Source organism: Carcharhinus amblyrhynchos, chromosome 26 (assembly GCF_965287045.1).
Source record: "Carcharhinus amblyrhynchos chromosome 26, sCarAmb.v2.hapA, whole genome shotgun sequence".
Taxonomy (NCBI): Eukaryota; Metazoa; Chordata; class Chondrichthyes; order Carcharhiniformes; family Carcharhinidae; genus Carcharhinus; species Carcharhinus amblyrhynchos.
Window position 1 is genome coordinate 21642506 of NC_137349.1, and position 24263 is coordinate 21666768.

General features: G+C 40.8%; 1 protein-coding gene across 1 annotated transcript in view; it reads left to right on the plus strand.

Annotated features, from left to right (window-relative positions):
* Positions 1 to 12174: 12174 nt before the first annotated feature.
* Positions 12175 to 24263, plus strand: part of LOC145358906 (unconventional myosin-Vb-like) — a 104795-nt gene continuing 92706 nt past the window's right edge. Inside the window, exons 1-2 of the mRNA XM_080213279.1 lie at positions 12175 to 12201; positions 22321 to 22431. Coding sequence (XP_080069405.1) covers positions 12175 to 12201; positions 22321 to 22431 — 138 coding nt within the window. The remainder of the gene's footprint in view (positions 12202 to 22320; positions 22432 to 24263) is intronic.

Below are 24263 nucleotides of genomic sequence, written 5' to 3' on the forward strand. Positions count from 1 at the left end.
CCCAAAGGAAACCCATGCAGACACAGGGAGAACGTGAAAACTCCACACAGATAGTGACCTGAGGCCGGAATCGAACCCAGGTCTTTGGTATTCTGAGGCAGCAGTGCTAACCACTGTGCTACCGTGCCACACTTGTTGACTGGATGGTGAAGAAGACATTTGTCACACTTGCCTTCACTGGTCAGAGCATTGAGCACTGGAATTGGGATGTTATGTTACAACTGTAGAAGACATTGGTGAGGTCACATTTGGAGTATTCTGTACAATTCCGATTGCCCTGTAATAGGAAGGATGTCATTAAACTGGAAAGGGTGCAAAAAGGATTTAGAAGGATGTTACCAGGACTGGAAGCTTTGAACTTTAGGAGAGGCTGGTTAGGCTGTGACTTTTTTCCCTGGAGAGTAGGAGGATGAGGGGTGACTTTATAGAGGATTATAAAATCATGAAGGACATAGATAAGGTGAATAGCCAAGGTTTTTTCCCCCGAGTAGGAAGTCCAAAACTAGAGGACATAGGTTTAAGGTGAGAGGGGAAAGATTTAAAAGGGATCTAAGCGATAACTTTTTTACACAGAGGGTGGTGTATGTGGAATAAGAGGAGATACTAGAGGCAGGTACAAATATAACATTTAAGACACTTAGCGAGATACATGATAGCGAAGGCTTAGAGGATATGAACCAAATGCAGGCAAATGGGACTAGTTCAGTTTAGGAAACCTAGTTGGCATGGACGAGTTGGACCAAAGAGCCTGTTTCCATGCTGTATATCTCTTATGATTCTATGGGCGGGATTTTGCGGCTTGCTCAGGCGAGACTGAAAATTCCCACTTGAGGTCAACAGAGATTTCCGTTATTGACCCTTTCCCACGATGATTTCTTGGTGGGCGAACTGATAGAGTTCCAGCCTATGACTTTATAAGAATAAAGAAGAGACCCAGGTTATAATACCATCACTATCTCTTAAACTGCACATTACTGTTTATCGACAAGCTCCGTTTTATTACAGACTATTATTCTCAAGCCAGTGCTTTTTGTTTAATAGGTGGATATCCATTTAACGAATTAGGCAGTGTTAGATATTTTGTGATTCACATCTGTTTTATTGTTCAGAACAAATACCAGTTTCCACTCTTCCCTCCTGGATCCTTTCCCTGTCCAAAAGCCATCTCCTACTGGGGCAAAACTCAATTCTTAACTACAGGCTCCAATGAGCAACACCTACTCTCAACTCAGTCTGAAGTTTAGTCAGCCTGGTTTACTCTTAAAACATTGGTTTACTCTTATAACATTGTCACTTATAGGGCCAAATTTTACCATCGCGTTGTGCCTGTTTTCAGGTGTGAAAACTTGGCAAAGCCGGGCGTGAGGCGAGTAGTGCGATCCACACCAGCCTCCATGCCGGTTCCCCTGTACCAAAGCCCAAAAATGGCCCCATAATCAGGACCGCACCCGAAACAGGTGTAGAAATCATAGAAACCCTACAGTGCAGAAAGAGGCCATTCAGCCCAATGAGCCTGCACCAATCACAATCCCACCCAGGCTCTACCTCTATATCCCTACATATTTTACCCGCTAATCCCTCTAACCTACGCATCTCAGGACACTAAGGGGCAATTTTAACATGGCCAATCCACCTAACCCGCACATCTTTGGACTGTGGGAGGAAACCGGAGCACCCGGAGGAAACCCACACAGACACGAGGAGAATGTGTAAATTCCACACAGACAGTGATCCGAGCCAGGAATCGAACCCAGGCCCCTGGAGCTGTGAAGCAGCAGTGCTAACCACTGTGCTACCGTGCTGCCCTTGGCGAGATGGCCATTTAAATATATTTGCATATGCAAGCATTTAAATTGACTTAATGGACTTTACTGGCACTTCCCTCTTTACCCCCACATTCATCCATCTAGAATCGGCGTGAAACAGACATGCTCCATAGAAGTCCGATTTGGGCGCTCCAGTTAGTGAGGAGGTAGGTGCCGAGAATCCAACAGCTCTCTGCTTGAGATCAGTGTGGGGAAAGGGGAGAAAGGTCCGTCTGCTACCACTCTGCCTGAGATCATTGGAGGGGAAGGAGGGGTCAGCTGCACTCTGCCTTAGACATGTGGGGGGGAAAGGGGGTCTGCTACCACTCTGTCTGAGATTGGAGGGAGAAAGGGGGCTGCGATCAGTTTGGGTGATGGGGGGGATAAGGGGGTCAGTAATGTTGTGGAGTGGGGCAATGTCTGTGGGGGCCAGGGAAGGCAGTATCCGGCCTGGGAAGGATGTGGTAGGGGAGCAGCCGTCTTTCATTTCTTTTCTGCGCGCGCACAGTCGGAGGTGTCGACCAAGCTGCAGGGTTTTGGGTGTGTTAAGTCCCACCCACAGGCTTCTGCATCACAATTTGGACTATCTGATATTTTTGCAGGCAGAGTGTATTTGGGGGTGCCCCAGAACAGGTCAAAAACTCGGAACTGAAACACTCCCAGTTTCAAGTCTGCCCAGTACTTAGAATCAAAATGATAAAATAGGGCCCATAGTAGGGGGTAGGATGGTAGGATGCAGACCATGAGCGCATGTCAGCAAGTGTGTTGCTCTCAACAACAACAACTTATATAAGTGGTATATAGCTCCTTATCATAATGAAATATCCCACCACTCTTCTCAAGAGCATTGTAAAACAAAGTGTGTTGCTAGTCAGGGTTTTCCTGCCTTGTCCACAGCTGAGATTTTCCCCTGCTGCCGAACATCAACAGACTTTACCGGGACTTGATGGATTGATTATAAGGAGAGGCTGGATAGAGTGGGACTTTTTTCTCTGGGGCGTATGAGGCTGAGGGGTGATCTTAGAGAGGTCTATAAAATAATGAGGGGCACAGATCAGCTAGATAGTCAATATCTTTTCCCACAGGTAAGGGGGTCTAAAACTAGAGGGCATAGGTTTAAGGTGAGAGGGGAGAGATACAGAGGGTGGTGAGTGTCTGGAACAAGCTGCCAGAGATAGTAATAGAGGTGGGTACAGTTTTGTCTTTTAAAAAGCATTTAGATAGTTACATGGGTATGATGGTTATAGAGGGGTATGGGCTAAATGCGGGTAATTGGGATTAGCTTAGGGGTTTTAAAAAAAAGGCGGCGTGGACAAATTGGGCTGAAGGGCCTGTTTCAATGCTGTAAACCTCTACGACTATGACTTTTGACCAGCTCTCTGAAATTTCCCTTGCGATGACTCCCACCATGGACGTAGACTAGAAAATTCCGGCCACTAAGCCATATTGTGAGATCATTGTGAGACAACTAAAAACTTGATTAAAGAGGTACATATTAAGGAATAGCTTAAAGGAGGAAAGCAAAGAAAAGAGACAGAGAGGTGTCATATAATCCCTACAGTGCAGAAGGAGGCCATTCATCCCATTATGTCTGCATCGATCACAATCCCAGCCAGGCCCTATCCTCATAATCCTATGCATTTACCCATGCTAGTCCCCCTGACACTGAGGGGCAATTTAGCATAGCCAATCCACCTAACCTGCACATCTTTGGCGTGTGGGAGGAAACTGGAGCACCGAGAGGAAACCCGGGAGGAACATGCAGACTCCATACAGACAGTGACTCAAGCCAGGAATTGAACCTGGGTCCCTGGCACTGTTAAGCAGTAATGCTAACCACTGTACTGTCATGCTGCCCCTAAGGTGTAAGAAGGGAATTTCAGAGCTTGGGACCTGGGCAACTGAAGGCACGGCCACCAATGGTAGAATGATTTTATTTGGAAAAGAGGCCAGAATTAAAGGAGTACAGATACATGAGAGGGTTTTGGGGTTGGAGGAGGTTATAGAGATAGGTAGGGGAAAGGTCGTGGAGGGATTTGAAAACAAGGGTGATGTTTTGAAATGAAAACCTAACTTGACCAGGAGCTGATGTAGGTCAGCGAGTGTGGAGTGGCAGAGAAATGGAACTGGCTGCAAGTTAAGACACAGGTAACAAAGCTTTGGATACTTCAGACTTTTCTTGTTCAGAATCAAGTGGGTATGCATGAAGACCAGGTCTGCAGTTTTTGCATCTTATTGTTTGGAGCGATCCTATGAAAATTTCCCTTCCCTGCTGACATCATAAACATAAAAGAGGAGAATTGAAAAGATTCAGTGTATTCTAACGGTGACAAAATTGACATTGTGAACACAGATGGACAAGTATGCTGTTCTAAACACGATTTGGAAAGCAAAAAAGAGACCAACCTTGTTCTTGTTCAGAATGCTTTATATGATCATGACATGAAAATGTTTTTATTTATTCACACAATGTGGACATTGCCGTTGTTTATTGCCCATTCCTAGTTACCCTTGAGAAGGAGGTGATGAGCAACCTTCTGGACTATAAATGAATACCTCGCTCAGCCATTTCAGAAGGCAATTAAGAATGAGTCACAGTGTTGTGTGTTTGGAGATTGTTGGGTAAAGACACCAGATTTCCTTCATCAAACACGGCTGGAATTCTCTGGACTTGCATATCCTACTACCGCTGCCAGCCAAATCTCCACTCAAAGCAGTGGGACTGAATAAACACAGCTGCAGGTCAGGTCGGAGAATTCTGGCCCGTATTTTTGAACCAGTTGGGTTTTTGCAACAAATTGGTAGTTTAATTGCCACCATTACCAATTTAGCTCTCAGTTTAGATTTTTATAATTGAATTTAAATTCCCTGTTTGCTGTGGTGACATTTGAACTCACATCTCCATGTCATTAGGGCAAGCTTCTGAGCCACCAGTCCAGTAATATAACTATTATGCTGCTATATCCATAAAAATATCACCCACAATATCAAAAATAAATTGATTGTAGGCCCTTAAGTTCCTAGTCTTAAAATCATCTTCTTAGGAAGACATGTATAATATTAAAGAAACAAATTAAAAATTTTCAACAGTTAAGAATGGTCACCATCTACTGTGATCATAATAATTTATTTGCTCATCTCAATATAAGGTTGAAACAGTACAATCTGTCTACTGATTATCATTGCAAAGTATAACATAATGTGGTAATCAAAGTAAATTATTATCCTTTACTTATCCAGTAATGTTATTCTTTAAATCTATGAAATTGTTAAAATTGCCATAAATCAATTTCTGAGGATATAAAGTTAAATTGAATCTAAACTTTTGTCTCAGAGTTGTGGAACCCTGCAATCCAAGGTTATCAGTGGACATGGATTTTTTTTCAGCTTTTCTGTCTGGTGAACTACCCTGCATTCTGCCTATTGACAGCAAAAAGGTGTAAAATCATAAAAAAACAAGTTATCTTTCCTCTCATTGTTTTAAATTATTCAATTGAAAATAGATATGATGGGTGCAAATGATATAACAAACCTTGAATCTTTTTGTTCAACCCCAGCTGAGATGTCAACCCACATAAGAGAATGTTAACTGAAATCAAAGCTCATGGAATTAAAGGCATGGTATTGATCTGGTAAGGCATTGGAAGACAGAGAGTCGGGATAATGGGTGTGCACTCAAATTGGAAGGATGAGTCGTGTTCCATAAGTATCCATGCCAGGGCATCAACTATTCACTACATTTATTGATGATGCAATAGAAAAGTGTAAATTCAAGTTTGCCAATTATACAGAGATTGATGTAGTAAGTAGTGTAGATTGGAATATGAGATTACAAAGATACATTGTTAGATTAGGTGAGTAAGTGAAATTTTAGCGGAAAGAATTCAATGCACTAAGTGTAAAATCATTGTACTGAACCAATACAAACAGTGTGCTAGCAAAATGGGGAAGAACTAAAAACAGCGAAAGTCCAATGGTCAGGTACAGCAATAATCAACACATCTGATAGATTGTTAGTCTTTATAGTTTGAGGGCTACAATATGAAGAGAAGTTTTAATACAGGAATACAAGACTCTGGTTAGAGTACATCTGAGCACCACACCATAAAGATATAAAAGCAAATACTGCAGAATCTGGACATCTGAATAAAACCGGAAAATGCAGGAGGTACTAAGCAGGTCAGGCAGCATTGGGGAAGAGAGGAACAAAGTTAACATATTGAATTTTGCCACAGATATGGAGGTGGGTTTGGAGGTGAGAGGAGCAGAGAAATTCAGATAGCTGTGGACAGGTCCTCAGGGTTGTCCCACCTGCAGGCTCATTTCCCAAAGGCAGGCTGCCAGGAAAATCGGCAATCTGCTGAATGGAGATGGGAAGCCAAGTATATCATTTAGGGACCATTTTCAGAACAATCAACATTTCCTCAGCATTGGACAAAGCCCCTGTTGAGCCTGGAGCCCAGCCGCACCTTGGAGCAGACAACCTGGTTGCAAGCCAGAAGGCCAGTGGTGCCTCTTCTTCACTGATTTAATGAATGAGCCTCAGGTATAAAAAGGTTCAAAGCCATATCCCAAACCATTCCTGTGGAGAGGTTTACCCTTCACACTGATGGCCAGAATAATTGTGGTCCTTCCTTAATTTTACATTTTCAGTGGGCTTTTGAGAGTGCCTCCATTTTGAGGCACCCTTGTATTCACCTTTCTGTCTTAACATAGCTCACCTCTCCTGAGGGGTTGCCGGCTGGCCAGTACTGTGGGTGAAGTTAGTCAATTAAAAATCCTCCTCATGTAAAGTTGGTCCAGGAGGAGTCTTGACCTGCATGCGGTCCCAGCCTTTTTATGGACCACATTTCAGCATAACGCCTATATCACTTCCTGCTCTGTATCTTCCAAATTACTGTAAAGTGCCTGAGGCTGTTTATCACAAGAATGGTGCTTCATCAGCATAATCATTATTTTTCTGCTGTATTTTCTGGGTTGCAAGAAAAATCCATTTTGTATTTAAAAAGCTAACACACCAAGATCAATAAAGAACACCATTCTATAAAGGTCAGTTTTCCCTTTATATTTTCATCATATACATACTGTTCCACTTTCCCCACTCAAAGTATATTGTTAAAGCATAAGTATGATCTACTAAAAGGATTTCCATTTAAATAATGGTGATGAGAAATGATTTATCTTTAAAACCAAAAATTAACAATTTCCAATGCAATACAAAAGGTACCATTGTATTCCATAGGGTTAGTTTTCCTTAAAGTATGCTAAAGGCTTCCAGAATTTATATTTTGAATTTAATTTAAATTTGTTATGCAGCATTTAACGAATGGGTTTATCTTTTATGGATTAGCATGATAGTGAAATGCAGAAAATGAAAAGAACCAACAGACTGCTTCTCTGTTGTATAAGTAATGTTATACATGTCCAGTAAGTTGTTAAAAAATATAATCTTATAACTTACCAAATATGCTTTTGCTTATTCTTTGCTGTATCACTTTTGTAAAGAGAGATTACTTTCAGTGAATATTTCTTCCCCTACTTTGTTATTGCTAGTAGAAAATCAAGCCTTTCTCACCTTGAGTAATAATTTATTTATGATATTGATTTTGCTCAAAGCGTTTGAGATTAATTATATCTACCACCAAAGGAACCCTTGGAGAATCATTGATTAGATTCAACCCAGTCTGCATTACATTTTCTCCAGCTTTCTGGACAGATTTAGAGCAAAATAATTCAAGAAAGCCTTGTACAGATTTTTTAATATTATATTTTGATGCATATAATGGTTGCAGTAATAAATGCAACCAGGTAATATCTAATATATTTGTTATTTATCACTTATTTTACCTTATCATTAAGTAACAAAATATGTCACAAACAAGTCATGTAAACATGTTTCAAAAGTTACATGAACTGAATAATATATAAATGATGTCATTCCCAGATTTATATAATAAATCTCCCTTCTTCATGAACAGTGTACAGTTGAACCTGATGCCAATAATCCATTGTTACATTTCATATTTGATTTAAAATTTCAATGGGCTGAAGATAAAACAATAAAGACCAATTTATGCTTTAACTTTTTGGTTATTCAACTGCAACTAAATTTAAATTTAAAACCTACAAAACATTCTAAGGTAATTCGGAATTTGATTCTTTCACCAAGGGCCATCAACCTTGAATTTAAAAGGCAGATATTTTATTCCTGTGATTACATTTGGTTGAGGATTTGAGAATGCCCTCTCCCTTGCGGTAAAATGTATTCTCTTTTATATACAAGTTAACCCTTCATGATTCACAACAAAAAATATTTACATCAGAACTTTGGATTGATGACCAATGGCTAATATTCTATTTATTGTATTTTGAGAAACTCAGGGTGGAATTTTCCCACCCTGCCCGCCACAGGAATCTTAGCGGGTGGGACAGAACCATGCAAATGTCCATTGACCTCGGGTGGGATTTTCTGGTCTTGGAGCAAGTAGGGCTGGAAAATGCCACCATACACCTTGGATTTTCCTTTTGAATTTGCAGAACTGAGTTGGACCCTTCCCTGACTTCTGAAATGCAAGCCCTTCTCTGTACCTCATCTCCACCATATTTTGTGTTGAAGAGACATGTGCAGTTAGGGGTCAGGATTTGTGAGTCATGATACAGTGTAGGAGAAGTGCCAATGCCAATGTGACTAAGTTAGAAAGCCCTCCTCAGTTATCAGGGATTGTGGCCCAGCTCCCAACATGATTCTTATGCCGCTTAACCCTCATCCCTCACCACTTTACAAGTCTCCACATAACCCCATGCCTCCCCTAAGCCCTTCCAATGTCCCCCAAGTATCCTTCATAGCCACTTATTCAGTAGCCACTATGTACAGTCCTCAGGAGCTATGCAGCAGCAGTAGTGATTTTTTAAAAATTGAAGGTGAAAAGAAATTAAATCTGTAACAATCTCACTTAAACATCTGTCATTAATATTGCAAATTAAGCTGTAGTCTAATAGAGAAAAAAGTTACATTCTTTTAATTGGTTATTAGGTTGTGTAAGCAAACAGCTGAGTAGTCAGAAATCACATCAAAGGCAAATTATTTTACTACAACCTCTTAAAAATTACTTACCACTTACATGAAGAACTGTGTCAATTGACTACCTATTGAACTGTGTAATCCACAGTTTTGGGAATTTAGCCAAGTATTCACAATGGCCACAGCCATCAAAATAATAGTTTTAAAGATCCACATCCCCTGAATCTGAAAGAGCAGATGGTATTACATTTTCATTTCAAAGAATATTGCCTGTCAATCAGTGAAATGAAGCAAGTGCTTCTTAAGTTTCCGCAGGGTGGCATTTTTGTTTTCTAAAACTAAAGATTTCTGCATGTTTAACTCAGTCCAAAATCTGACAGGAGAGTTTTGCAGCACATTTGTCCAATTTATCGAATACATTGTAGCACTTTCTAATAGTGACATTGGATAGTGTCAAAACATTTAAAGTTTACCTGTCAGGATGTTCCTGACTCCTCAGCAAGCTTCCTTCAGTGTTCATGAGCTCTCAATCTGGTGGATTTTTTAGGACTTCTAAAACCCACACCAGCACATGAAAATAAAGGGGAGAAGGGAGGGAAATTCAAATTTCTTGTGGTCCTCACAATAGCAACTGGACCTCAGAATAAGGGTATGTGCAATTGTACCCAAGGACTTCCTGACCCACGGAAAGAGCCAAGTAAAAATAGAATGGTGTTGGGAAGGCAGAGGAAATCAATTTATTTCTAATTAACATAGAAACTAGAAGCAGGAGTGGGCTATTCTGTCCTTCATTCCACCATTCATTTTGATCATGGTTGATCATCAAATTCAATATCCTGATCCCCCTTCCTCCCATATCCCTTGATCCCTTTAGCCCCAAGAGCTATATCTACTTTTAAAATTAGATAATGTTTTGGCCTCAACTACATTCTGTGGTAGTGAATTCTGCACATTCACCACCCTCTGGATGAAGAAATTTCTCCTATCTCAGTTCTAAAAGGTTTACCTCTTATCCTCAAGTTATGACCCCCAGCTCTTGGGAACAATCTTTCTGAATCTACCCTGTCTAATCCTGTTAGAATTTTATACGTTTCTATGAGATCTCCTCTCACTCCAGTGAACCTTCAGTGCAATGTCTTCAGATGTTTTCCTCTGTCAAATGAACCATATGGATTTGTTGTTGTTAGAGAAGATAAACAGTTTCTGTGCTGTGAATCCTCGTACTCCAGTCCAGTCTATCCCATGTGTGTGCACATCTTGGTGTATTTCCGTCTGTTTGATAGATTAGACTCTTTTTTGGTTGCTTCATCCACCTTCCCCCATTGTTGAGCGTATATTTGAAATGGCTGCAGAATGATTGTGGTCAAGGTCAATTCGACAAGAATCAGGCTAAAAATCTGGTGGGAATGTGCAAGACCTGAACTATAAAGTTATCCATGCACGTGTGAGATTGCGTTTATTGTAGAGGTGACAATTACATTTCAGTTCATATTACTGTTATCTTTGCTATAGGTTCAACTTGAGTGCAAACATTAATGTTGACACTTCACTGAATACTGATGCTACTCTGTTGGAAGCGTTGGGTGGAATTTTCCACCCACCACCGGTATCATAGTGGGTGGGACACGGACAAAGATCTGTTGACCGTAGGCGGGATTTTGGAGCAAGCATGGCTGGAAAATCCCACCCATTGTGTTCCAGATGTGGGCTGCAATTTTGCGCGAAACGTGTAGAAATAGATTGCCGAAGCTGCTAAAATCAAAAGTAGGAGTTTGCAAAATTGACTAGTAGCTTTATCTCTTTCTCCCTGCTATTTCCAAATTAGCATCACTATCTCTGTATCAGTTTGGAACACATCACAGAGAAAGAGAATTTCAAATGAAAGGAACTTCAAGTGTCGTAACATCTATATTGCAAAAAATAGATTGCATTTTAAAAGTGACTGGGGTGGCCTGCAGGCTGGGAGACTCAAGTGGAAGCCATGTAGTGGGCTTCTGACTGGGCACCACGGCCTCTGCGTGTCTCTGACCACCGGATTTCTGGTGCCATCAGCTCCAAGCCAGAAATTAGAGCAAGCTGAATAAATTATTTAAATGAAGTTTTGCATTTCATTAGCAGGCCCAGTCCCACTGTGATTAGCACCACTGCCTCACAGCACCAAGGACCCAGGTTCATTTCTGGCCTTGGTTGACTGTCCGTGTGGAGTTTGCACATTTTCCCCATGTCTGTATGGGTTTCCTCTGGGTGCTCCAGTGTCCTCACACAGTCCCAACCTTAGGTTGATTGGCCACCATAAATTGCCCCTTAGTGTTCGGGGGCTTAACAGGGTAAATACATGGTGTTACAGGAATAGGGCCTGGGCAGGATTGTTGTAGGTGCAGTCTCGATGGGCTGACTAGCACTGTAGGAATTCTATGGTTCTGTGATACCCGGCTGCGAACGTAGCTGTGGTAGGAGGCAGATAGTCAGGTCAGATGATCCCCTTGGTTGCTCGCTGCCAATCTTTTTGAGCCTACCAAATAAATTAAATCAAACTAACAAGGGGATAAATTAAATGGGCAGCTCCCAAAAGAAGGGGAAGCGCCCAAAAGAAAAGACAAAGTGGAAAGGAAACTTAAAACATAAAATTTAAATGTGATTAAAGGGGGATAATGCGCCCTAGCTCCTGCAGTGCCCAGTGGGCACGGAAGGCCTCCATCATGCCCTCGGAGACTGGTTTTTTAGGGCAAAACAAATAAACAAACTCAAATTAACTCAGGGACAAAGTAAAAGAGGCAGCTCCCCAAAAGGAGGGGGAACAGCCCAAACAGAAGTACAAAGGAAACTTAAAACATCAAATCATAATGTGATTATCGGGGTCTATAATGCACCCGAGCCCCTGTGGTGCCCAGTGGGCATGGAAGGCGTCAACTGCACCCGTGGACACCGCATGCTCCCTCTCCAGGGACATCTGGCCACGAATGTAGCCGCGGTAGAGGGGCAGACAGTCGGGATGGACGACGACCCCTCCCTGGACTGTTCGATTTTTCCATGGAACTGATGGGAATTAAGCTTGAGCTTAATGGTTAAGTACATTCTTCGTGATATGACTGGAGGGGAATTGCACACCGTTATCTGAAGTGAATGCTGCTTAACTCTGACCCTCAAGACGGTGAGGAAGATCTTGTTGTGAGCTGATTGAGGTGCCTTCCTCAGCAGGTGCTTGCCGTCACGTGCAGAGAGTTAGTGTTTGGGCGGGTAAAGGTCAGTGCCTGGGACAGGTGTAGAAAATCCATCAACAACTCCCAGAAAAGTTTTCTTCTCAGCCCAGCCACTTTGCGAGTGCATCATTGTGTCTGTAGGGACAAAATGTCTCTGGTTGAACTTTACACTAAGGTAAGTCCAGCCAACAGATTTCACTTAAAAGTGCTTAGTTTAGCCAGAATCCAAACGCTTTCGTACAACGGAACTTTTTCAGACCTGTGGACCTGCTTTAAGAGAGTTTTGTATTTTTAAACCGGGAGAGATTATAATGATCTGTAGTTACACGTTTTATAATTTAAACAATTAGTTTCAGTGTTTGGATTTTATTGTCACAGCTCGATTTTTCACATCAGAGGTTTTTAAAAAATAATTTATGCAACAAAATTTAAAATCTTTAAAGTTTTAGGAAACGTATTGAAGTAAATAAAAACGGGAGTATCGTCCAAGTAAAATCGCGTGTTAATCTATGTGTTCAACATCTACAACAAAAATCTGCACTTACACAGCACTTTTAACATATCCAATTAAGGCGAATTGACGCTATTATTTAAAATGTGGACATTGCATACTCTTTAGAACCATGGGAGAATAACTTCCTCCAAGTAATGGTATATTTGGGTGTAAAAGTATCCTAAAGGATATTTACAGTGTTTTGGGGAGGCGGGGGGCGGGGCGCTGGGGATACGGTTGGTTGGGTTTAAGGCACATTGGTGTTGGCTTATGGGGAGGGGCCCTCCTTCCTGGTGGTCATGTTGGCTGGAGTTGGTGCTTCTCATGGCAAATGGGTGGGTTGGTGTACAGAATCTATTAATCAGAATGGTCTTCATCTGGTAATATCCTTTGCTCAAAGACCAGTCGCCACTCGCTCAGAGATCCCATAGGATTAATATGTTGTCTTGTATTCAAAGATAGTTGTGTTAGTTGCTTTTTGAGCAGCCCTCTTCTAACTACTGCGCTGACCCAACATGTGAACTAAATCGTTCACAATTGAGACAGGTTTCTGGTGATCTTTTGGACTGCAATTTGATGCGGCTGAATGCAGAAATCTCCAAAACAGAAGGACACCTGTCTCCTTATATGTGCAGTAGTTGTTAGGTATGGGTGTGGAATTTGAGAATTTTCTGCAGCTGTAGTATAGTGTATAGTTTTGTTTTTGAGTTGGCTTTCATGCAGCATGTTACAAGCAGTATTTGGCATCTGATTTCATTACGATCCCAGGCCATCCCTCAGGATGCTGTAGGTGAAATGTTCTAAGTGGCTTGAAAGCATATTTGTGGACTTTTTGCCTGCCTGAGATGCACCTGTCCAAATTGCAGAACAGTAATGGAAAACACTACAGCATAAAATGAAGCCATTGTGCCCGTGCTGAGTCATTGAGTTGTCCAGTTAGCCCCACTCACTATAACGTTGCAAAATTTTCCCTTGCAAGAATATACCCAAATTACTATTGAATCTGCTTCTTCCACCACCACCCTTTCAAACAGAATGTTCAAGATCAGTACTTCTGCATGACAATTGTGAGATATTTTGGCAGTTTATATTCTATGTTTTGGGTTTGAAGAACAGCAGTTATTATTCAGGCTATATTGTGGTTGTGCTGCTAGTTTCAACCAACCTCCTTTAAAGTTGGTTGGAAATGCTAAAATTTGTGCAGTTGTGATGGTATCTTGACGGTAGCATCTGAAGTAGGTTCACTCACGCCAAGAGTGGTGAGCAGGTTATTCCATATGGATGAATGTGCCTGTGAGTTGGATGGACGTTCTTAGCTGCGTGATAGCAGCAGAGTGTACCATTCATAAGATGTACTGCAGCAATGTTCACAGGCTTTTTTGATGACACCTTCCAAACCCGTGAGCTCTACCACCTAGAAGAAGGACAGCAGATAATGGGATGGTCACCCTGTCCATGTCACATACTATCCTCACTTTGAACTATTTTGCTAATCCTTCACTCCTTGCTGGGTCAGAATTCTGGACATCCTTTCCTTTATAGCAATATGCATCTAAATCGCATGTGGTTCAAGGTGGCAGCTCGCCACCACCTGCTCAAGGCCAATGGGGAAGAGCAATAAATGCTGGTCTTAACTATGACATTTGCATCCTGAGAGTGAAGAATAATTTAGGTATTGCAGTAGATAGTCAGTTTGATGTGCAAAGTGATAAATTTCCTGTTTCCAGTGTGAACAAACCTTCTGAAGGACACTCTGTTCTTGTGTAGTTGAATTTGTAATCAGAGATTCAGCCAGATTCTTTGTTTAGGAAATGCTTGGAATTGAGGTCACATACATCTGTCTCCAAGCATAAAGGAAAATTGCATGGCCATTATTATGTATAAAAGCTTTGGTTCAAGGAAGTACCCCTATGTGGACCCTAATGCAGGAAGCTGATTATCTTTGAAGGGTTGGGAGAGTTGCTGCAATTACCTAAAATCAGAATTCACTGGCACGAACATGGTTGAATTTATTCCGTTTAAGATGGCATATAACATGTTGGTTATAATGTGCAACAATGACGAGTAGCAAATAATCTGGATTGGACGGAATGACTGGCATATGCACTCGTTCTTTTTATTTCTCTCTTCCCCTCAGTCCCTCATGTCCTTTTTATCTTCTCAACTATCCAAGTGTTAGCATGGATCTATCTTTACCGGTTTACCGCCACCATCTATTGTATTGAGGCCTCTGGAATGGGTTATTGCTGAGGCTATTTTCCCTATAAAGATTTACTTCACTCTAAAACATCGTGTCCTTCATCAAAACCTTGGTGTGAAAACCTACTTCAATGTTATTCACCTGCTATAACTACTTAAGCTTTTGCATGTACCTTCTAAAGTTGATGATCAGTCCTTACATCATCCTTTCCTTATCTCCACTCAAGCTCTTCTACCTGATTGGTTCTATTCTTCTCAGAAACATTCCATCACCAGCCTTCAAAGCTAACTTGCAAGTGTTTCATTTATCTGTATCTGTCTCCTCCCATTTACGTCCTAAATCTATTCATGGGTTTGTTATCAAGTTATTTATAAACCACCATTTAGTGCAGTGCCCTTGTCTCATCAGATAGTTGAACCATGAAGATTCATTCAAGTACCTCCCCTTCTATTTCTACATGTGAGGTAGAGATGCTGGTGTTGGACTGGGATGGGCACAGTGAGAAGTCTCTCAACACCAGATTAAAGTCCAACAGATTTATTTGGAATCACAAGCTTTTGGAGTGCTGCTCCTTCATCAGGTGAGTCATCACTCTGATTCCAAATAAACCTGTTGGACTTTAACCTGGTGTTGTCAGACAACTTTATTATTTCTACAAATCAATTGTTTTTATTTTGCTTTCTATATTTCATCAAGAACCCTAATTAAGCTGGGTTAAATGAAAAGTTTAGCATTTTCCAGTATGATTCTTCTATCCAGCTGTGACCTTTTTATTCAGGCATCATTCCTGAAGGATGACTATTTCAGTAGCTTTGTTCAGGTGGAACTTGCAGCAATAATCTATTCCTTTGCAAATAGAAATTTCTAGCAGAGATGTGTCAATTGGGGTATCATAAGGTGAAAGCATGGGATTGTAATCTTGCCAAAACCTGTTCTTTTGCATTGCCTAAGACTTCGCTGAATGCCTGTTTCTCATTCAAGAGTACAAGGGCCGGTGTGTTGGTGCAACTGGACTGATGCCCCACATAAGTCACCCCATGCCCCTAGCCAGGTGTCACCAGGTACAGATATATTTGGACCAACCCCAGAGAAAAGGGCTAGATTGTGTTTGGACCAGCCCTAGAGAAAAGGGCTAGATTGCTATCATCCTGGATTTTGTGATAAGGATAATCTTGAAACTTTTGGTGCTGAAGGAGTAAATTGAACAACTAGTTATATGCAATTAATCACAAAGATAAGCTTCTTTTCATAGTTATCCTCCTGCAGAAGCACTCAGTATCTTCCTGAGAGATTTGGCTTTCAAATACACAGTGCACATCATATTTTAGATCCTGTGCATTTGATGTACATTAAACATGCCATTAAAAAATTAAGGTTCGTTTCATTCACAAATTGATTTTTCATGGTGTGATTACAATTGTGAACACTCACTCCTTCAGAATTTAATTATTGGCATATTGAAAAATTGCTTTGCCTTCCTTTTATATTTTTCCTTACCACATTGCTCAGTTGACCACTCGTACCTCAAACTATTGGAATTGGAGTTTAAGGGTGAGGGTGTCATGTCTAGTGTGCATGCCTTAATGTTCTTCTGACAATTGAGCAATGTGTTCATGAATGTTTTATACAACTTTTGAGATTTGTTCTAAGAACTTGCTCAAAGTGAACAGCCCAAGGTAATAAGTGCTGCATATAGAGGGTTAATTGTTTATTTCACAATACTGTTGCGGGGTTCTCTGGAGGCTAGGCATTACCAATACAAAGACCCACTAAAGCCAGTGTCCTGATTTGAAGAACTGTCTTTATGAACCAGTGATCGAAGGGACAGATAACATTGGTTAGTCCAATGCCCCTCTAAAGAGAAGGCTCTAAGGTTACAATGCATGGATTGATCCTAATTTTTCATTAGGGCAAATCATCTTCAATATAAATCAATCATTAATAACACTTGTCACATACTTTAGCTGATTAATTCTACCCTCTGACATTATGGGATTTTCTTAGTCCATAGAATCCAGATGCTTCCTCCCTCTATTGCTGAAGCTCCTTTCTCTTGTTGCTTAGCTATAAAGGTCAAAGAAGATTCCCACCAACTCCTGCTATATCACTGGCTAAACCAGACAGATGTACATTCTCATTCTGACAAGAGACCTGTCTTATCTGGATGGTGTGAAAAAAAAACCTTATTTATAAGTACCCTTACTTTGATAAGAGAAGAATTGTTTGATAGAGCAGACGCAGCATGGATTCGTTAAGGGGAAGCCGTGTCTGACGAATTTATTGGAATTCTATGAGGATGTGTCTAGGGTGATGGACAGAGGGGAACCGGTGGATGTGGTGTTTCTCGATTTTTTTTTTCAGAAGGCGTTTGATAAGGTGCCGCACAAAAGGTTGTTACAGAAGGTTAGGGGGCATGGAGTTGGGGGTAAGGTGTTAGCGTGGATAGGGGATTGGCTGTCAAATAGGAGGCAGAGAGTGGGTATCAATGGGTGCTATTCAGATTGGCGGTAGGTGACTAGTGGAGTGCCCCAGGGATCGGTGCTGGGGCCTCAGCTATTTACCATTTATATAGATGATCTGGAGGAGGGAGCTGAGTGTAAGGTGTCGAAATTTGCTGATGACACAAAGATAAGTGGAACAACAAATTGTGCGGAGGGTGTAGAAAGGCTGAGCGAGTGGGCGAGGACCTGGCAGATGGAATACAATGTTGGCAAGTGTGAGGTTATCCACTTTGGCAGGAATAATAGTAGGAAGGACTACTATTTACAGGGCAAAAAGCTGCAGCATGCTACGGTGCAGAGGGACCTGGGGGTCCTTGTGCATGAGTCGCAAAAACCCAGCCTACAGGTGCAGCAGGTGGTCAGGAAGGCAAATGGGATGCTGGCCTTCATAGTGAGGGGGATTGAATATAAAAGTAGGGAGGTCTTGCTGCAACTGTACAGGGCACTGGTGAGGCCACAGCTGGAGTACTGTGTGCAGTTTTGGTTGTTGCACTTGCGCAAGGATATTTTGGCCTTGGAGGGAGTGCAGAGGAGGTTCACTAGGCTGATACTGCAGTTGAGGGGGTTGAGCTATGAAGAGAGGCTGAATAGACTGGGCTTGTACTTGTTAGAGTTTAGAAGGATGAGGGGGGATCTTATTGAGACATATAAGATGATGAATGGGATGGATAGGGTAGAGGTGGAGAGGTTCTTCCTGCTCAAAGGACAGCAGGACTAGAGGGCACAGCCTCAAGATAAGGGGGGGGGGGGGTGCAGTTTAGAACGGAGTTGAGGAGGAACTTCTTCACACAAAGGGTGGTGAATCTCTGGAATTCTCTGCCCGTTGAAGTGGTGGAGGCTACCTCGCTAAATATATTTAAGACGCGGGTAGATTTTTTGGTAGGCGAGGGGATTAAGGGTCATGGGGAGAAAGCGGGAAAGTGGAACTGAGCCACTTCAGATCAGCCATGATCTTATTGAATGGCGGGGCAGGCTCAAAGGGCTAGATGGCCTAGTCCTGCTCCTACTACTAATGTTCTTATGATGAGAACTTGCACATTGAGGCTTCATTGTTTCCATAGCTGTCAGAATCACATTCTAGGGCTTCGTCACATCATCCCTTGCAGCAGCCTGCTCTTGGCACAAAAGTGCACAATTACCTTCATAAAATACTGAAATACTTGTTTAAATCTCAATTTTTTAATATATAACTTTGTGCAGGCAGTTTCCCTGTTAAGCTGTTAGTCTGATCTGTAACCATTTCACTTATTGCTAGTATTTTATATTGCTGGTATTTCATTAGTGACTTGAATCCCTAATTTAAAATATCTCTCCAACAAATACTTAAGCAAACACTTTCTTGGAAAATATCTTTGAAAATTTGCTGTGCTACTTTGGAGACCCCTTGTAATTTTTCTCTTCAACTTCTTGGGTGCACATGTCACCTTAATTGTGTCATAATGATGACTCAAAAATATTGGCAATAATGTGATTTGACAAGATATATTGACATGTTATTACTGGTCCTGCAGAAAGTGGATGTTTCACTTTATGGTTCACTAAAATTGCTATCTACATGGTGTAGAAATATACCTTGCTGTTACTTGTCAACTTTTTAAGGTGATGGGTGTCAGTGGAATGGTTTGATTACCTGGTTACTAGTTCCATTTTGTACAACTGCCGTTTTCAAATACGGAACAAATGAATGCCTTCGCTTCCACCTTTTGAGTGCCAAATGGCATGACTTAATGAAAACTAGTTATGTTTGCAGTTTATTACCATCAATGTAAGCAGCGAGAATCTACAATACCTATTTGGCACTCCATGGAAATTGTCCACATAAATTGGTATCACTTGCAGAACGTTACTTTACGGTTCCCTAATTAGCTGTTCTGTTCCTTGCTGTCAGACATTTTCCTTTGGTCCAAAATTACTTCCTCCTTTTTTAAAATGTGTTCACCAGCAAGTTTAGGCACACACTAAGAGGGGCTGACGGATGGAGTTTTAATTTTATCACGGTAGTTTGGAGGGACTGGCTGATCCAGAGGAAATGATTGGGGAACTTTAAACATCAGATAAACAAAGCATAAAATTGATTTCAACAATCTTTTAGATGTTGGTTTAAAAGTTTTGCCTCAAGCTGGTTTGCAAAGCTGACCATATTCCCATTTTAAAATAATGAGCATGGGGTGCGTCTTCGGGGTGTGTGGAAATCCTTGGATGCACAGGCATTTTTTAAAAAAAGAAGTGGTTTTAAATGGGTTTCAAAGCCACTTTCAGTGGTAGAGTAGATTCTTAGTTTGTATTTGGGCTAAATGCTTTTTTAGCTGCCTTAATACTACACCAGCAACCATTCCCAATTATAGATAATGAATATTTTAAAAGAGAAGCAAGTGTTCTATTACATTGACCAATTGTGCTAATTCACGGAGCAGTGATTACACGTGAGTTTCAGTTCAAATTTCCATTGTAATGTAACTAGTGCAATTTGTACCCAATAGTGTGCATTTGCCCCCAGATTTATAAACAAAAGGAGGGTAAAGTTCCCTTTTTACATCACTGTATAGCAGCAAATGGCTGTAAAATTTGCTACATTCATTTTTCTTTTGAATAGTGGTTTTGTGCTATTTCATGCTTTGAAGGAACTCATCAAAATTGGGCATTTGCTTTCCACTCTATTCTTGCCACAACAGCTTAAGACCATAAAGTATAGGAACAGAATTAGGCCATTTGGCCCATTTGAGTCTGCTCTGCCATTCATGGCTGATAAGTTTATCTCAATCATGCTTTTCCTCTGTAACCCTTGATCCCTTTACCGATCAAGAACCTATCTATCATTGCTAAATGTACTCAATGATCTGGCATCCAGCCTTTTGTAGCAATGAATTCCATAGATTCACCGCTTTCTGGCTGAAAAAAAATTCTCACCTCATTTTTATGGATTGAGATGAAGTGGACACCATCTGAGGACTGTGATTCAGTGAGATGTTGGTGCTGCATTGATGTTACCACCTTTGTCATCTTATTTTGTGTAGATGTCTGTTGACCTAAAGTGTTGCAATTGAATTTGGGGTCTTTTAAGAAAAAACTTAGAAGGAAAGAAGAGATCCCGCATGGTTTATGAAGAAATTGCAAGCAGGTGGTATACAAGTTAATCCTAAATAAACACAAAAATAGCATTGCTCTTCAGCCTCTCTCTTAGCTTGTGCTGCTCTGATGGGATTTTGTTGCTATGGTAACACAGCTTGGTTCTTTGTGGCAGTTGCCAAAATTGCACCACACTCCCACACACAACTTCAAAGTAATGAATGTTTAAAAATATGCTCAGTATTGTGGTTGAATCTCTAGATTGTAAAGCCAAACTTCATTCCGGTCTGGAGTACTGTACATAGTCTAGACTGGTACACAATAGTGCTGCATCGCTGGGCGGAGCCATCAGTTAGATGAGACGGGCTTGCCATCTGTTGAAATAGACATCATAAGATCCTATAATGTTACTCAACAAAAGCGTTCTTGTGCATAGATCAGTATTCCTACCTGACCTTTTTTAATAGTACTGGTTATCTTATTCCTGTGGGTACTGTGTGTAAATGACTGCAGTAATTATTGTCCTTGAACATTAATCTGTTCTATGTGATGGCTTTTGAGAGAAGTGCTACATAAAAGCAAGTATTTTCATTCATGCATCAGCACCATTTCTAATATTAATGTCGGCACCATATTTTACTTTTTGCTGAACTACTGGTGCGCACTCTCTTCCTTTTTCAGATTTTTCCCTTTGGGGACTCATGTAAATGCTGGTTTGCTCACAGGACCTGCCAAATGTGACTTCTGAAAGGATGGCATCCATCCAAGGGAAACAATGCTCTGAATTTGGGGAACATTATTAGTGTTGGCTATAGAAAACATATGCTAATATGTCAACAGCACACCGAACGCTTGGACCAGGCATAATTCTGATAGTTTCAATTCTTTGGGTCAACATTTTGGACCATAGTTTGAAATCACCCGAGCAAGACTTGTGACCAGTGAACTCTGCAAGTGTCATTCTGATTATAGAATCCCTACAGTGCAGAAGAAGACCATTCGTCCATCAAGTCTGCACTGACAACGATCCCACCCAGGCCCTAAACCCCACAAACTCATTTACCTCTCCTAATCCTTTTAACCTATGCATCCTGGGACACTAAGGGGCAACTTGGCATGGCCAATCAACCTAACCTGCACACCTTTTGGACTGTGGGAGAAAACCAGAGCACCTGGAGGAAACTGTCTCAGACATGGAGATTATATTATGGAGTAGTCAATAATCGTATCAAACTTCTTTTCACATGTAACTGAGTTTTGACAGTTCAGTTTTTAATCAAACAATATAATTTAGAGACATTTGTGCAAGGTTTTAAACCATTGCAAAATAACAGGTCATGCATTCCATGAAGCAAAATGAAATTTAATGAATCCATTGCCAAAAGGAGAGCCTCACTGGGGATATAGAAATATGAAGCATACGGGGTGGATAGAGGGGGGAGATAAAAACTTGACTCGAATTTGGAAAAACCTCCAGGTTAAAATTGATATGAATGGGAAGGTCAACATTGATGCTTAGTTAATTATATACTGGGTTTCATTTGGCCAAGTTTTGTTTTGTTATTAGTGTACTTAATCAGCTATTTTTAATAAAATCTGTAGAATTTTATGAATTGCTTTTTGAGAATTTGACCTGGACATCCATAAATTGTTGTTTAAACTAAGGCTAGTGTTGTATCATATACACCACATCATATACATGGTGGGGTGGGTAGAGGTTACATCAACAAGCTTCTGACTTATTTGAACATTGCTGAATTCAGCACCAAGGTTCTTGTTTTGTAGGTTGGCATTTTTTTTAGTTAATTATTTTCAAATAGGCTTACATTAACACTGCAGCGAAGTTACTGTCAAAATCCCCGACAGTGTGCTGTAGAGTTTACACGCTGCTGATATTTGTAGCATGGATTAGGGAGCAAGTGTCATGATAGTAGTATTCCTTTTGCTTCGAAGTAGCAGGCACTTGAGTTGATCTGACTGAGTAAATTTTTTTCCCCAAAATTATACTCTTGACGTTGTCTATTTTTTTTGTAGTCGACCAAAGTATGGATTCCTGATGCTGAGGAGGTATGGAAGGCAGCTGAACTGATTAAAGATTTCAAGAAAGAGGATCACACCCTTTATCTCAAATTGGAAGATGGAACTGTAAGTTTTAAGCAGTGTAATATTCCTTAAGTTTGAGAAAGCCACTGCAACAGATGTTGCAGATTTGTTTCAGATTTCTGTATTTGGTGTTTTCTATCAATGGTTTGTAATATTGACTATGTTAAGGTCTAATTCATACTTCTGAATGGGTTTTCTCAAATCATTTGTACTTTATTAATATCCTTTTAACACCAAAACATAACTTCTCAAGGGTGTGTTTTTATAATGACATTCCTTTTAACTGCAATGGTTAAGTTTTGAGTAGTAGCTTTACATCTATCCATCAAAATCTCCCTTCCAAATCTGGATAAATGCACTATGCTTGGGACTGGTCCTATTATTGTTAGCATAACACCAATTACTTGCGTACTTCAGTTCCATGTCTTTGCTTCTATCCTGTTCATACCGAGTAGAAATCCAGTAAAGACATTGAACATACAGTTTATAATACAAAATATTAACAGATCACTTGTGGCATTGCTCATGGTGAGTTGTAGATTTTTCTTTCGGTGGAGGGGTTGAGGTGAGAGGGGAAGAGCAGATCTACTAGCCTTGTGGAGGGAAGAACCAGAAAACTATTTTACTCCTTCTTGGTCTCATTTTTGCCATTGTTTAGTCTCCTGCTGACTTAAGTTCCTAATGGTAAATCCATGAGATAGTGACTCACGTTTTACTGCTGATAGTGAATGTATACATTAGAAGCACAGGAATGGAATCTGTGTCTGTTGCTGACTTGTTAATATTTTGGGTGGAGGTGCTGTTTGTTAATTCAAAGTTTGATTTTTTTTTAAAATTCCATTTTCTTAATCGTCAATGGCTTAAAGGCTTTTGTAACTCAGCCCACGTGCCTCGTTGCTGAAAACTGGGTGGCACGATGGTTAGCACTGATGCCTCTCAGCGCCAGGAACCCGGGTTTGATTTCTGGCTTGGGTCAATGTCTGTGCGGAATCTGCACGTTCTCCCCATGGGTTTCTTCCCACCGTCTGAAAGATGTGCTAGTTGGGTGCATTGGCCATGCTAAATTCTCCCTCAATGTACCCAAACAGAGGCCTGAATGTGGTGACTAGGGGGTTTCATTGCAGTGTTAATGTAAGTCTACTTGTGACACTGATAAAACAAAAACCACTGCTCTTCGTAACAATGATTAATGGAAAACAAGGAACCCATAATTGCACTGCTGCTGGTCAGATGTTTGTGAGCAATCACAATGAAAGTCACCATTTTTAACATGCTTATACAATTCACTTTGCACAAAGTGTTGTTATGGACAGGGGAACAAAAAAAAATCCTCAAGGATGAGACCTCTCTACCTTTCCAGACATTGTCCAGGTGGATACAGGAAAATTTTTAATCTGCACATGCCGAATGTACAATTCTAGTTTGTAAGATGAGACTTTAACATAGACTTCTGAGGCAGGCTTTGATGTAAAACCATAATTTTAAAAGGATTAAAACAAAATAGTTTAATGACAATATCTTATCATTAAGTAAATGTCTGATTTTTGGAGCAGCCACTCCCCCTTCCTTTAAGATGTTCTGGCTTTGGGTTATCTGTCTGAATAACTCTTTGGCTTTTATACAACTCTCCTGTGAAGTGCATTGGAACACTTTATTATGCTGAAGGCACTACATTAATACTTGTTACATTTGCACCTGTGTTTTGTTATAGGGCGGTGGGCAGAGGAGCGAGGCACTCAATTTTCTTTGTTTTGTAAAGTTGAGCCTTGTGTGACTGCCAGATGTTACAATCAAATGTTGGCCCATTCAGGGTTTGTGCAGTCGTGTTGAGTTTCCACTCTGACTCGACTTTTCTATAATGAAAGATTGCCAAA